Source organism: Canis lupus, chromosome 34 (genome assembly GCF_048164855.1).
Source record: "Canis lupus baileyi chromosome 34, mCanLup2.hap1, whole genome shotgun sequence".
NCBI classification, from domain to species: Eukaryota; Metazoa; Chordata; class Mammalia; order Carnivora; family Canidae; genus Canis; species Canis lupus.
In genome coordinates, this window is record NC_132871.1 from 23,434,571 (window position 1) to 23,451,228 (window position 16,658).

A 16,658-nucleotide genomic window follows, 5' to 3' on the forward strand; every position below is an offset into this window, starting at 1 on the left:
TAGTGAAGATATGTTCATGCGAGAAAAACACTTTTGCATGCCAGAAAGGAATGGCTTATCCAAGTCAGGCACTGTGCAGATGTGCCCCCTGGCTCGGGACGCGGTGGGGTAGGGGCAGCAGTGGGGAGCCCGCCCCTCCCCCGCTGGAGCTGGCCCCAGAGCTCCGCCCCGGGGGGCGGGGCCTGAGGGGCGTGGCCATGGCCCGGGTGTGGATCTGGGGCAGGGGAGGAAAGACCCCAGGGTCACGGGCCCTGGCTTACTGCACAGACGAGGAAATTGGAGGCAACATGTGCCCCAAGCACCCAGCAGGGCCAGAGCTTCATTCTTGCTTCATTCCACCGAGCCCTGTGCCTTCCCGGTAATATTTCTGAATCTCCAATTGCACTTATTTCACGAAAAAGGAAAACCAGCTAACACTTAGTAAGCCCCTTATCTACTGTGCTATTTGTTCTATCCGAGCTAACTGGTTTTGAAATGGTTATCGAAGTTAAAGGGTAGCAAATAGCCATTTTTGAAAAATATGCTATCTTCTTTTCTTACAAAGCCTCACCTAAAACATTTTTCCCTGTTTGTGTTCACAGGCCCTGGTCTGCCCCTCTATACCCTGCATAGGAGCAGCGACGATAAAGGTATTTCCTTAACATTTCACCTTCCCTTTGCTCTTTAGAAAAGTGTCAGTGAACAGGATCAACGTGTTCTTAGCATAGTGGGGGGTTTTTTGCCTTTAGAGTGTTTAAACAATGACTGGAACTCCGGTGTATAATCCAATGTATAGTCCCATCAGTGAATTGCCACTTGTTCCTTAGCACTTTGCACAATCTGAATTCTTCACATTGTAACGAATTACTGCCGTCTGGAATATTTATTTAGAACTGAGAGTCCTGGAAGACAATTCAGCTTTGGATAAAATGCTGCAAGATGTCCAGATGCCCTCAAAAAAACTGGACTCCATTATTTTGCATGAAACAAGTAAGTTAAATTTCTTTAGGTACAGAACTGCTCCTGGAAACACCAATAAAAATATAACTAAATGTGATAACTTGATCTGAAAATACACATTCTATGTTATATGTACATCTGATTTAAGGTTATTTTTTCTATGAAATAGTGTCATGAGAACTGCAGGTTTTACTTTTTTGTTTTGTTTTGTTTTAAAATACAGTACCACTCTATGTAAGATTTATTCTGTTAAGAGGAAAGCATTTGGAAAAAGCACACTATTGCCACTTCCTTTTCCTTCTGTTAGTAGCTCTGTGCTACTGTAAAGTATTAATTGCATGTTTAACTTAATGATATCTTAATATCTTTTACCTTTAACCCAAAGAGATCAAAAAAATATCTGAGATGACTGTATAAAAAATAAGATCTGGCTGCAAAATGTTAAAACTTCAATCTCAGGAGAGAAATCTTGAATTTTCCCTAATCATCATCTTGCCACAGTTAGGCTCATGCCTGTGCTGGGAGCCTGAGCATGGAGGACGTGTAGGAACCATGGAGGACAGGGAGGGTTATTTGGAACAAAATTGAAATTTTGTAGTTTGTTAATTTTTATTTGTCTTTTGGGTCCCCCCCCCCCCATTAAGAGCTAGTTACTCATGGAGGATGGTGGAATCATCAGGATTGATTTAAGTTTTTTTTTTTAATATAAGATAATAATAGAAAAGATCTAAAAAGATTCAGTGGAAAAGATCCATCCAATTTTAAATGGCAGGAAAAGTGCTGGAAAGTAGAGGGTGCTTCTGAAGAACAGCTCAGAGCAGGGCTGTTCAAACTGCATGTGCCTATGAATCACCTGGCACCTAGTTCATGATCCTTTTGTGACCCAGCAAGGCAGGGTGAGCCCCAGGGTTTTGATATTCGCTCCAAGGTGATGCCGGGTGCTGCTGGCCCTTGAATCAGGCGTGCTGGGCAAGGATTTAGAGTTCTGGAGAGCTACCTGGGCTGCTGGGGCAGAAAGCATTGCATACTGAGATTTGACAAGCAGTGGGGGACCCCCGAATGTTTTTGGCTCAGGGAAGCCACGGGATCGGATGGACAACCTAGTAGGGAGGGGAGTGAGACAGGATCTGCTGGAGCTGGAGAGTCCATCTGGGAGGTGGTTCTACATTCGAACCCCAGAAAAGGAGGGCCAGGGGTGGGGGATAGGGGAGACCATGGAGGAGGGGCAGAAGGAGGGGGGACTGGGGATTACAATGAACCTCCCCCCTCCAAAGAAAAAAAACCGCGTCTTTGGAAAGATGTAACCAGAACACTTCTAATCAACTAGAACAGATTCAAACAAAGGAGAGATCAAATGGTGGGTTTGGCATATTTATTAAAACATCATGATCAACACATAGTTTGACATTCATTGAAAAATAATGAAGACTTAAATTTTTGTCCTTATAATCACATGTAGGCAGAAGACATAAAATAATCAGCAAGATACGAACTGAAGAGAAATCTATCTATATAAAGGCTTTACTTCTAAATCTTTCTTTTTTTCCTCAACTAAAATCATTTTAACAACCAAAAAAAAGAAAGAAAGAGAGAAAAGAGAGATAAACAGAAAAAAAAGCAGCAGCCCTGGAGATAGGGATTTTTTTTTCCCTTACAGATTAAATCTACTGAAGCTGGAGGTAATCTAATTAAAATATAAAATATCTCTCTTTCTCTCTCTCTCTCTTTTTAAGATTTATTAATCCAACTCATGATCTTGAATTTGGGAGCAAAAGAAACCGATTCATTATTTGGGGACAAATTTTATTAAACTGATGCTAAATCAAGCACAGAGAATTAAACAGATCTGCAGTTCATACAGAACGTACACAACAGTCTGCTCCATATAAACCTGATTTCATTCTGTGAAACACAGAGCTGAAAATGGGAACTCAGCTTTGCGGTCTGGGATGGCAATAAGAATTACAAAAATGTTATTAAATCAGAATTTTAAAATAGAGTTAGGGCCAACTAAAAATCCTAAACATCTTCAAGGAAATTCAAGAAGGGGAAAACATTTTGGAGGAAAACTTAGAACATAAGCCATAAACAAACTAGATAAGTAGATCAGATGCCAAAGAACAGAATCATAAAAACAAAACATTAGCAATTCTAAGATGCACTTTTATTTTACAAGGCACCAATGTATTTAATAGATGTATTAGAAACAACTTTATTGGTTTAATCTTTACTAGTATTCTAACCTGAAAGAGAATGTTTTTGTATCTTAAAAACATACTGAATCCAGCAGTTCATCTTCTTTTTCTATTGTAAGTTAACAAATCGTTGAATCCCAACTATGATTTATTATGGACAAAGAAACCTAGATCGTGTACTAATAATTATTCTTAATTTACTAATTAATCTTTCTGTTTGTTTAGAATTTTGGTATCAGATGATCTTGCCTCCTCATTTTGATTCATCCAAGAAATATCCTCTACTAATAGATGTGTAAGTATTCAAGAGGAGGGAACAAATTAGAGGTTAACCATCATACACGTGTTACCTAGTGCAGCATATGGAAAATTAGAGCCGACTGTATGCTTTGTCTCTTCCTGAATCACTGTGAAGCAGTTTCACCATTTGCTTCTTCCATGATGTAATCACAAACCCAAACCCTTGTTTTCTACCATCTTTCTAGTGGAGAATGTAGACACCCTCTGTCATAATGGTATATGGTCATTTTGTTTTGATTTGTGTCTCTGAATACAAGGGAATTCCAAAAGAATTATCAGGTCACCAGTTTTATCCTCACCTCATGCATATTTTAACATGCAGGAGATGGACATCAGTAGTCTTCACAATTTCTTTACCTTCATTACCTTCATTAGTGACTTGGGCACATCAGGACATCAGGTTTCTCTTCCTGGAATACCACCCACCACCTGGTATTTCTCATTCTTCTCTGTGGTGAAGAGAAGATGTGATAAAGGAAATTATTCATTATTATTCTAGACTTCTTTAAGTCTCAGAGAAAGTTCTGACATCGCAAATCTTTGAACAGTAAATGTGAACTCCTGCAAATTCTAAATGTGGCATCTTCGTAAAATATTTTTGATAATGATTGGGAATACATTTTACTTTGATGCTTCTAAAAGTGCCCCGACCTCGCACCTAATGCCACAACGCCACTCTTCCTGTCCTGGCTTGTCTCATTTCCTCTATTAAAAACAAGACAAAAACAAACCAACGAACGTGCTGGGTGCCTGCTTCATGCCAAGTAATTTGTAAACCGGTGTGAAGAGTTCTGTTGGGCCCATTACATAGGAAAGGAAACTGAGACTCATGAGAACATCACTTTTCTGTTGTAACCACCAGTACCACCCACAACAAAAGAGGGGTGTTAGCATCCAACACAGCCTTTTGCCCCGTATTTATAGTTCCATATAACAAAACATAAAAGCTCAAAGAAAGAGAAAAAGGTATTTTAAACTTCCATGTGTGCTGTTTGATTTTCGGTAAGCCTAACTTTGACTACAGTGACGTTAATTTGCTTTTGGCTTTAGCCCCAATACTGGAAACAGATATTTTTGAAAAGAGTGAGACTTTTGTCCTCTTCAGCTCCCCAGCGAGGAATGGTTAGACACCCCCTTCATTAGGAACATTTTTAAAAACATGGTAAATTTACTACCTGTTTCTTTTTAGTTGTTTTCCTCCTCCCATCCTTTGATGTTCAAATCTTTGCTTTCTATTTTTTTAAATAATGTTGTTTAATCTTAGGGAGTAGAGTAACTTGTTACATAACTAATATTAAGAGAAGCTATTACTCTACCGAATCTAAAATCATTAAAATGACCAAGGCATTTCACGTGTTGTTAAAAAATGTTTACTCACCCAAGAAATGCACGAATGCATTCTCCTTTTTTAAAGTTAGAATGATACAATATTTAGTTTAAAATGAAAGGAATGCAGTGTTTGCTTTAAACCGAAGTTCTTTTGACTTCCATCCCTAGGAGGAGCAAAGGCCTGCAGGTAGAGGGGTACAGCAAGCAGACCAGTAGGAGAAATGGTCTGGGAGGGAGAGATAGTGGGCAAGTCTGGGTCCAGGAGTCCTGCAGATCGTGCAAAGATGACATATTTAAGTGAGATGCAAGGAGCTATAGGGAGCTGGTCTTGATTAACAAATGGAAATGAGGGGGCTTGATGGAGATTGTACATCCAGCTGTGTGGGAGTGGGGTCCAGCCTGCAAAGATTGCAGAGAGCAGGGAGTTAAACTCGTTCATAAATAGAATGCAGAATAACAACATATGTCTTTCAATACAGTCTACCTCTTTCTCCTTTGAAGTTTTAAGGAATAGTGTCCATTCATTCCTTGGCCCATTCCACAGGGGCTCATGGTAGCTTTCGTGTGCAGCTCTGTGCTGGGACTCGATGGGGGAATGCAGGGCATATCATACAGCAGTCAAGCAGTCCTTCTAGAAGTTCCAGCCTCGGAAATACACATGGAATGTAGGAGTGCTTGTAAGCCAGGCTGGAAGGATATATTCAAAGCTGCATTTATTGGCATCCTCATTAATTTTTCATCACACAACTTCTCCATCCCAACTATTAAGTATTTATTTCTTTGATTTCCAAGAAATATACGGCTTAGAAAATGTTAGCCTATGAAGTCTGTGTTTGATACCAATCTTCAAAGGTAAAACTGATGGGTATCTTTGAAGGAAACACACAGCCATTATAGTCGCGCCGCCAAGTTTTAGAGGAACCATCGTGGACACCCTGGTGGCTGGCACAATTTCAGGCTCATCGTCGGGAAAGATGCATGCTTCTTGTCCACAGGGAGTAGAAGAAATACAAGCACTCCTCATTTGATGCAGAAAAACCACAAAGGCTAACAATTTGGGATTTTTCACAGATATGCAGGCCCATGTAGTCAAAAAGCAGACGCTGTCTTCAGACTCAACTGGGCTACTTACCTTGCAAGCACAGAAAACATTATCGTAGCTAGCTTTGATGGCAGAGGAAGTGGTTACCAAGGAGATAAGATCATGCACGCCGTCAACAGAAGACTGGGAACATTTGAAGTTCAAGATCAAATTGACGCAGCCAGGTGAGTGACTAGGAGATGAATCCGAAGGTCATCTGACTCCCCCACCCCCCGCTTTATATTTTTAATTTGTAAAATGTAAAGGATATAAAGTGTCCTGGGATGAATCCTTTATCCTCAGGGTACATTTTTAGTGACGATATCACACTTAGATAAAAATGTATGTCATTATAGACTTATATAAAGGTTAAAAAAGACATATTTCTGAAACTCTTCTCTGTGACTCGAGAAAGGGAGTTGGTATATGTGCTCCCCCTTTTCGGGAACAGAGACTAGAAATTCATCAAACACATGGACAAACTGAGAGAGATAAATGCACCCCTGAGTAAACATCTAACTAAACAAGGAAACCATCATCCGTTTGGTCAAGGGTACGTGAGGGAGCTCAGTGTTCCTTCATAGGGTATGGAGGCTGCATTGCATGTGATGGCTACGAAATCCTACGAGTGGCTCCTACAGTCTGGATGAGGGTTACTCTGCCATTGGGGGAAAATTGTGGAGCAGAGCCTTTTTTGCTCACAGTTACAAGGGCTGTATTAAGTATGAATCACATCTCATTCTTGTGCTTTCCAATCATGGGCCCACAGATCGATGTGATCTGGCTCGAGAGATTTTATTGATGAATAGTGGTTACCACGTAATACACGTGTAAATGGGCAATGCTTTACCTGCATTGTCACAGGAACTGCACAGCATCTCTGTGAGGTGGGTGTCTGTACCCCATATTTCAGCTAGAAAAAAAAAATGCAGGCTCTTAGGTAATTTGCCAGGGGAAGTCAGAATTTGAATCCAGGTCTGCAACTCGATTAGAGTCTCAACTGCACTCTCCAGTCCAGCCGCATTCAACTGGTGAATGGGAAATGTAGTCTTTGAGTTTCTGTAACCAACTGCCTGGATGTCTAAGGAAGCATAACAAGTGGTTGATTTAAAAGAATGTTATGAAGTCATAAACTAGGAAATGCAGAAAAATTGTGAATGATTAAGTGGGCGGAGGAAAATGCTTTTAAAAACAAGGAACAACCAACGAGAAGAGAGACAATTTATTAAGTATCTCTAAGTCTCATACACCAGAGTTAATGATTAGCTATTTTCCTTTAAAGTAAAATAGAAAGAAGGAGAGGTTTAGACTAGAGAGAGGGGGAAAAACTGGCTCAGGAGGAAGGCTGTGATATTTTAAAACTAAATTTTAATTTTTCCAGATTGGTCCTCTGTGAGAGGGCATAGTGTCCAGGGCTTCTCAAATCCAAAACTACAGAATTGGGTATCCACAATATACATCTCCAGTTTAAAAAGTTAATGAGATGTAGTGTATTTATACAACAGCATACTGATTCAGCAACTAAAAAGAACTATATACAGCAGCATAGATGAATCTCACAGGCTGTTGAATGAAAGAAGCAGGCACAAAAGTGTGTATCCTGCATGACCCACTTCATAGAAAGTTCAAAACCAGGCACAAATTGGAATCTTATCTTTTTTCCTTTTGCAAAGGGGAAATGACCCAGAGGCTTCTGGGGGCGGCGGGGGGGGGGGAAGCAATGCACTGTATCTTAGTTCAAGGATATACTCATTCTGTAAAGTTTATCAACTTGTACACTCATGGTTTGGTGCACATTTCTATACATATGTGAATGCCAAGTTTTAAAAGTTTACGGGGGAAAAAATAAAAGTTTATGGGGAGGAGATAATGAGTTGAAAACTACTTACTTTTAATTTTTTCTAATATTGCTTAACTCAGGGCCACCTAAGGCATATATCTATTATTGAAAAACACAAAATTTTCAAAATCACATATAGGTCACTGTAAGGGTTGCCACCCCCCATACTACAAAGTTAAAGAGCCCCATTTACTAAATTTCTTCCTAAAGCAAACAGATTACCTTTTGATGTAAGGCTAAGATTAAAAAGTGACTGCATGAAACACTTTTCTCATTTCTCTAACTGGATATAGGTATCCTGAACACAATTTAGTGGCAAAAAGACTTCTTAATCCGTCAAGGAAAAATTGCTTCCTATTTAATGGTGCTGAGCTAACTAATCAACACCCAGCAGAAGAAGGGATTTATTTAGAGAATGGTGTTTAAGTTCTCAGGTAGGGGGCCTAGAGACCTTTCTCAGCCCTACCCAGATGTTCTCCATGACCCTCTATTTCTCCATTGCGAGGGCAGCCTCTCTTAAACTGAAAAACATCTGGAGAGATTTAAATTCAATTATGTAAAGAAAAGTGCATCTGGGCTGCAAATTTTTATATGAAGCTGTGAAAAAAACTGCCAGGATTTGTTTTCTGTGAATCATACACACACACACACACACACACACACACACAAACACACAGACAAAATTTTTAGGGACTCCAACAAAAGTAAACCTTGTTCGTCCAGCTCTTAGGTTAAAAAAAAAACGATAGACATCTGTCTCAGGTGTTTATTTGATTGCTGGCCATAATTAATCTTAGATTCCAACAGGAGGGAATAGAGAACAAATGGCAGGGTTTCACATTTGTGCACTTATCCTAGTTTTCTATACACAATGCAATACTAATTCACGGACTTCTTCCATATGTTTTAGACAATTTTCAAAAATGGGATTTGTGGACGACAAACGGATTGCAATTTGGGGCTGGGTGAGTAGTTGTTTGGCTAATGAATCTATGTGCATATAGTTAGTAAATAGAATTCGGAGCACAATGATTTATCCTTGGCGTGTAAATATTTAGAGATGAAAATCCTGTATTTTTAATCTAAGAAGACCCCAATAAAATGTCCTCTAGGCAGTGAGTCCCTGCCAGTCCCTGCCAGTAAGGTATACATCTTTGCTTATTATGATTAAGGGGGAGAAGGGAGGGAGGCGAGAAAGGGCGAGAGGGAGGGAGGTGGGGAAGGAGAGCAGGAGAGAAGGAAGTAGGGTGATTTTTCTTATGAGTCAAAGTCAGTAAAGATCTAGTATCTATCGCTCTTTTTTCCTTTAATTACTATCCAGTAAATTTTTGATGATTTTCCGACTTAGACCTGTCAAGCAAAGCCACCAGGGCTCTGCAAGTGTAGTCTTTAGATATTGTCCAATTAAGGCCAATTTAAGCCCTTCTCTACCATGCTTTCTATCTCTAAAGAGGCACAGTATATAAAGATGTGAGAAATATGGAAACTGCGACTCGCTTACCATATGTCCTGAATTCCTTTACCTCCATAAAAATAACCATTTCCATTCCTTAGTCATATGGAGGGTACGTAACCTCAATGGTCCTGGGAGCAGGCAGTGGCGTGTTCAAGTGTGGAATAGCCGTGGCACCTGTCTCACGGTGGGAGTACTATGGTATGTAATTACTATCAAAAAGATACGGAGTGTTGACCTTAAAATTTCAATGACAAAACCATTCCTGTCTGAGTTTCAGTGTTTCTACAGGAAATAAGCTGATTCATTGTAGATGCACTTTATGGATACCTAGAATCGAATGATCTCACTTACTCTGCTATTGAGAAAGGCTCGGTGGTATTGGCATCTATACATTTAGTTATCGACAAATTCTGTTTTCTAAATTTCAAAACATCCCTAACGCTACATTTCTGCAGATAAACCCTCCCTTAATTTATTTTATTTTGAGTTTTTGGGTTTCACATATTAGCAGAATAGAAGCATGTATTTCTTTTTCTTCCAGTAAAGGTCAAAGACAAATAGGGCTTTGGGTGGAAAGAGGAGGGTAGGGACAGGGGAACTCATGATTGTCACACACTGTCACTGTCACCCACACACACACACTGTCTCTAAATTAGTGAAAGCCGCTCTAGAATCTCTTCTTCATCATTGAGAGATAATTCTATATGGCATCATATATATGTAAGACTATAATTCCCTAGAGGGAGAGAATGAACATTAGTACGCTAGGTAGGAGAAAAGAGTCAGAGATGGTGAAAAGATGAATTACTTTCCTGCACCTCTTCAGACTCCATCTCAAGTCCTTTATGTGATAGACTTATTGATAATAAATACACTTGTTACATATTTTTTGCCCTAATACATGGTAGTACCAACCTTGTAGGAAACTCTTATTTAAAGGCTAAGTTAGAAGAGGCCAACAAAAAAAAGTAAAATAAATAAATAAACAAATAAATAAAATATTGTGATCTTTCTGTTAAAAAAACATTGGAAATCACACTTCCGACTTAGTCCACACACAATGGATTTGTTTTCATATAATACTTTCCTGCTTGATATTAATTGTTCCATTGGAGAGCTTGTTTTTGGAGACCTCTGGTGGTCAATAAAATAATAGAAGCAATCTTTGTGAGTTTAGAATAATAAGAGGACTTCATTAAATGTATTTGGACAAACCCAACTTTCTGGACATAGGTATTTTCCAGAGTTCTTATATATGTGTTAATTTGAACAATTTTACTCAAAGATCAGATAGAAGAGGTACACAAGTGGTATTTCAAAGGCGCATTTTTTACATTTTACAACACCTGTATTATACATTTATTAAATACCGTTATTAAAACTTCAGGGGTGCCTGGGTGGTTCAGCCAGTTAAGTGTCTGACTCTTGATTTCAGCTCAGGGTCATGAGCTAGTGCCCTGCGCTGGGCATGAGATTCTCTCTTTCCCTCTCTCCTGCCCTTCCTTCCCTCCCCCTGCTCCTGCACATAGGCACACTCTCTCTGTGTTTAAAAAGGAGAAAAACAAAATTCAGATCTTCTCACACATGTAAACCTGGTTAACATAATAAGAAAGGAGTATTAGGTTCTAGGACAAGAAGAATAGAAAAGTCTGCTACTATTTCAGGAAAAATTTATTTTGCCCTTAAAGGCGATTTTCCCTCCTATCACATGTACAACTTAAATTATTTATGTTTAAATGTTAAAAGATATGAACATTTTATGAAGATCTTATATTATAAAATGTCCTTTAAGGTATTATATTTTGTATATTAGTGTCCTCTAGATATATAAAATTACATATCATCTGTGTCTGTCTTCCTTTTAATCAAAATAATAAAATATTGCCATTATTCATTTTGAAAGATAGTATTTTGATTTCCATAGAGCAAGCATAAAGAATACATGTGGAATAGCTAACACTCATCATCAGTGTAGCCTTTAAATGCCAGTCATTCGAAAAGGGTTAAAATGTTACTTAAGGCTATTATTTAGGTGATCTATTTATTTAAACAATTAGTAAGATCAATACTGAACTACCAAAAAAAAAAAATACTGAACTACCTGTAAAATTACAGTGAAATTCGAGCCATTAATCTAAACAGCACAATGACAGCATATTATACTCTATCCTTACCTATTTATTGTAATCTGGTCATTGGAGGGGGCATCTTTCAAAGCAATTACTTCAGATTTTTAAAGTTACCTTGGAACTTAGCCACACAGTAAATTGTAAATTTTCTCACATATATTTTGGGATATATCTATAAAATTTTTAAAAATAGGGCAAAAATATGTTTAATTACCCAAAATAACCAAACCAATTATGCATCCTGTTTTCAGCCATATCTGTAGATAAAAGAGCTTGCATCATTTCAGCAGATATTAATGTAATCTATTTCACAATTCACAACTGTTAGAATGCCAAAAGTGAGGGCTCGCTACAAAATGAGGAAAAACAAATGGTACACTGTGACGGAGTAACTGAGCTAGTACAGGGATATACAGCAAATAAATGATAACTGATTTCCTTGTTTTCATTATAGCAAATTTTAACCTGCCAAAACAATCTATGATTTAAGTGAGCAGCTAGTAATTGAGCATTATAAGGGGTTTCCAACAGGAAATTAAGACATATGCTTGTGTCAGGACCAAAAATTTAAGATAATTGACCCTTTCAGTGACTTCCAAATTAAGGTTCTTTGAAAAGGTCAGATGATAATGTAAAGAGCCCTTACCTTTCAGCACTTTGCATTTGATTTTTCTGCAGATGGGTTATTTTTTTTTTAAAGATTTATTTATTTATTTGAGAGAAAGAGAGAGATAGGGAGTATGAGTAAGGGGGAAGGGCAGAGGAGGAGGGGCTGAGGGGGAGCCAACTCCTCGCTGAGCAGGGAGCCTGATGTGTGGCTCAAACCCAGGACCCCAGGATCATGACCTGAGCCAAAGGCAGATGGTAAACCAACTGAGCCACCCAGGCGCCCTCTGTAGATGGAGTATTAACTGTGTTTAGATCATCTAGTCTCATCTCCCTCTATCCTCATTGGTTCCAGCTGAGTATGGAAAGGCATGAGTCTGAGCAGGCGTCTGGCTGCATTAACAAGCCAAATAAAAATGATCTGGAGGAGACACTCCTGAGGGGGATACTCTGTAGACCTACGCACAAGCTACGACATATGAAAGCACTTAAACTAACCCAATAAAAGGAAGAGAAGTTGTATTGTATGAATTAAGTGTTTTTTTCAATTTTTTTCATCACAGACTCCGTGTATACAGAACGTTACATGGGTTTGCCAACTCCAGAAGACAACCTTGACTATTACAGGGTAAGAGATGAGAAACCAGATCCATTTTATAACCTATTTATAAGTTGTTTAAGAACATCTTTAAGTGTATCTATTCTAAAAAATATATATTTTTTATTTCCAACAAAATTCTTGTTAAAAAGAAATAACACAGGTGGTTTAGAGATACTCCACTAGCTTCCCCTACTATATTCTGCATTAATTACAGTCTTTATCGTATGCTATATAGGTCACAATATGCATTCATTTGGAAATACAAAGCAACACCAGATAATTACTTTAATTATAAAAATTTCATTTAGAAAACATGTCATATTCGACATATTCCTTTAAAGCCCAGAAGACTCTCTAAACCTTTAGCTATATATTAAAATTTCTGTGGTATTAAAATTAAGATGTATGTACAGACCTATAATTTTCTTATTCATAGCCAGCTATGTGCAGTTTGTTCAAACAAGATATGGGTGAAGAGTACAATTGGACGGGGCCCCAAAAAGCCCTTGAGCCTCCATTTACTGAATAGCATTCAGGTGGTTGGCTGATGGGAAAACAAGTGGCAGGTTGCTCTGCAGACAGGCCATAGCATCTGAAATTTGGCCTGGAAGCCACTATCATTGGCAGCCACATGTGCTGGCTGGATGGCATGGCCGAGCCAGGGCACTCTCTCGGGTGCTACGCTGATGTAACCAGAGGTGCTGCTGATGTAACCAGAAGTGCTAGCCTAACCGCTAGGGACCTTCGTTGCACTTTGGCCCTTCCAAAACTTTCCTGAGTCTATGTGTCGTGTTCGTTGAAAAGCCCAAAACTTGCAGATGACAAGGTAAATCATCTCATGTTTACATTCTCCAAAGAAAATGCAAAATTCTTTTCATGACAATGAATTAAAAAAAGAGGAAAACAAAAACGAGAGTAAGTTAATACAATTTCTCATCTGGGCCGCAACTCTCAATACCTGGGCTTCACATTAATGCGCTGCTCTGAGCAGTGTTTGTACACTTTTATGAGATGTTACCCTTCCTATAGGTTCTGAAGCCACGTGACCAAAACGCAATAAAACCCAAATAAAATTTCCAGTTTTGCAACATAAGTATACACAGTTTAGTTTTATCTCTTTCAGCTTCATTTAGGAAGGTTTGGGGGAGGGGGGTGCAGGGAGGAGTATGTGGCTGCCTGTGCCTATGTGTGTGTTTTCCAGTCAAGATAGAAAAGTGACAACCTGTAAAGTGAGATGCACCAATCATCTTCCACTACACAGCAGTCCCATTGTCGGTTGTCCCCATTTCTGCCAGTTGTCCCCCACAATACTTTGGATTCAATTCTTCCCATTCCTTCTCCACATCCAATAAACTCCTTTAAACATCCTTTCCTTTCTTTGTCACCACATTGCCGCTGTCACATGACTATCTACTTTTCTAACAATAACCCAGTTGGTGTCCCCTTAGCTTGTCTTTCTATGCTCCCATCTTTACCACAAAGAGGCATGAGATTAGTCCCCGCATCCCCACATACAACACTGTCACAGGTCTTTCATGTGACTCAACTGAGTCCTACCCTGACTCTAATCAGGTGTTCAACATCCTTCTTACAATGGTCCAGTTCACTTGATTACACGTCACTGTTGTCTGAAAATTTCTGGGCCTTTCCCTTTTATGCCCTTCTGTTCCTTCTGCCTGGAATGTCATTTCTCCTATATCTCCATTTAGTAGGAAGTCTGCTCTTCCAGTGGACTAGCTGCCCCATTTGACTTTCATGACATTGTCTTGTAGATCTCTTAATCTTCGGTTTACCTATCTTGGACTCATGGTTATTTTGTACTTCCTAATACTGCAGTATTATTAACTGTTGAAGTATTTACTCAATACTGTATTCTTCAGATGACCCCATATGAAGTGTAAACCTTAAGACCTTTCCTGATTTAAGAACTTTTTGAAGGCAAACATTGTTATAAAAATTGCTTATCTCCATCACCTCTTTACATCTGGAATTTTCTTGTCTGTAACCTGACCAGGATGCTCACACTTGAAAACCATCCCTCCTGCAGTATGCCATATATGCTGAGCTGCCAAGGCACTTTTTCAAATATCCCAAGTACTAAAACTCCCGAAACCGAGATGTACTGTCCAGAACCCTCACCCTGACTCTAGAACCTGGTGGATGTTAAGTCAAAAGTTCATTCTTAAAATCCCATTCTGAAAAGTCTTTTTGAATCTAGAGGCACAGGGTCAAGCCCAAACCCTGACACCTGGGGAAGTCCATGGCACCTACCCTACTCCCCTCCATGAACATCAGCCAACAGCCAACAGGGTCTTTCCTCTTCAACCAGCCTTCCCCCTTTAGGACGGTTAGTTTCAACCTACCCTTTCATCCCACATCTTTTCCCAGACTTCCCTATGGGCTCCTCGGTCCCACATGGATCCCCTCCTCCCCATCTCCACTCGCCCTGAGGTGGCCATGTTCCTCTCTCCCCTTAGGTGTTCACTGCATGAGGTAGTCATGTAAATAGAAGTCACTTCCCACTGCCAATGGCAACACACGCACACTGGGTGCATAAAGTCACTCTTTCACTTCACTGCACAGATGGCACCCGAGGACTGTTTAATCCTTCCACGCCAGGAGTCGAGTTTTCTTGGCACAAAATTCAGTGCTGGCAATGGACACATTAAAACTGCCAGTACCAGGGAGCTAAAGGTTCCCAATGTGTTACTCGGAGGAATGATTTGGGCGGGCGAGAGTTAAGGTGTGTGGGGAAGGGGAGGCAACGCTGCTGAATTGTTTCCACCCTGGTAAGTGCTTCCTCAGAGTGTGGAGAGCTGAATCTAAGTGCCTATATTTGGTGCACAGCAGGCTTTAGAATAAAGCTGCCCTCCTTTGTTTTTTAAATAAGCCTGTGCTTTTGTCTCTGGCAAGAATACATTCAAAGATTCTATTTTTCCTGCGAGGCCCCAGCTGCCCCTCTGGACCCCATCTTTTACTTTTCTTTCCCAGGTTGTTTTTATTTCTCTCTCTCTCTCTCTCCTTCTCTTTCTTTCCCTCCCTCCCTCCCTCCCTCCTCCCACACTTTTGGAAAAGACAAAGAAGACAATTCCTTAGAGGCTCTCAGTACCCTGTGCCTGTCTGTGGGTCAGAAGGGAAGAGTTTGAAAATGATTCCCATTTCGTCGGGGCCGCTGCCTCCCTGCAGTGCACCCAGGGTGGGAAGGACCAAAGCCCAAAGCTCCGCAGAAGGAAGGCCCTGATCTTTGTTTACACTTGCAGTGCAGATATCAGCAGATATCATCAATAGAGTGGCCAGGATTGTAGCCTTTCTAAGAGAAGAGACAATTTTTAATTAAAAAAAAAAAAGAGAGAGAGAGAGAGAGAGAGAGACAGAGGATTCATTATTAGGTCACCGATGACCCAGATTTGGAAGAATTTGGAGAAACCCACATCACCAAGAGAAGCACATTTTGTGAAATAAAGGTCCTACTTGCGATTTAGGAAAGGAAATCCGAGAACCCGTTCGTATGCACAAATGGAACAGGTAGGGATGCCACGTGTAGTTGTTCAGCTCCCGCAGTGCCGAGGGCCAGTCTCTGCTTCATTCACTGAGACACGAACCTCTGGGGCTGCATCCAGCCAGGACTGCCTTTTCCTACTCGTACAGAGCTGCTGTGTAGATTAGCAGGCCCTGGACTAAGGCTCAGACCCACTGCAGTGGCATGAGCAGTGCCCCCCCCCCCAAGCCCTGGAGCTAATCCCCCACCTAGTGCCAAGGGGCAAGGCCCTGTAGCCCTGAGGAAACATCTCTGCGGTGAGTCTTGGTCCCCAGCAGACCACAATGGTGACAGATTTGAGCAAAAAGCACCGGCTGGGCAGTAAGAAAACCCTCACCCCCACTGGCAAAGAGCAAAGAGCAAGCACCGCCAGGGCCCGAGGAGCGTGTCGCTCACCAGCATGACAAGTGGCCCTTCACATGCTCCATCAGAGGCCTCGCAGTCAAACCTATTTAAAAACTCAACATCTGGCCAACTTTCACTCACTCAGAAACGGTGCCTGGGGTTCTAATTGCCCAGAAGTTTCTTACCTTGTTGGTGAGCAAAAGCAGACCCACAAAATGATCAAAGAGAAATGAAAGAGAGCAGGTAGGAAGAGTGAACCCGGGTATGACAGGTGCCCCCGAGTGCAGAAAGGACAGTGG

At 40.4% G+C, this 16,658-nt stretch overlaps 1 protein-coding gene across 2 annotated transcripts in view; it reads left to right on the forward strand.

The window, feature by feature from the left end:
- Nucleotides 1-16,658, forward strand: part of DPP4 (dipeptidyl peptidase 4) — a 78,799-nt gene that overhangs the window by 54,415 nt on the left and 7,726 nt on the right. For both annotated transcript variants that reach the window (XM_072811473.1, XM_072811474.1), the window contains exons 17-23: nt 582-629; nt 871-969; nt 3,360-3,429; nt 5,835-6,029; nt 8,595-8,649; nt 9,239-9,338; nt 12,439-12,503. In XM_072811473.1, coding sequence (XP_072667574.1) covers nt 582-629; nt 871-969; nt 3,360-3,429; nt 5,835-6,029; nt 8,595-8,649; nt 9,239-9,338; nt 12,439-12,503 — 632 coding nt within the window. The remainder of the gene's footprint in view (nt 1-581; nt 630-870; nt 970-3,359; nt 3,430-5,834; nt 6,030-8,594; nt 8,650-9,238; nt 9,339-12,438; nt 12,504-16,658) is intronic.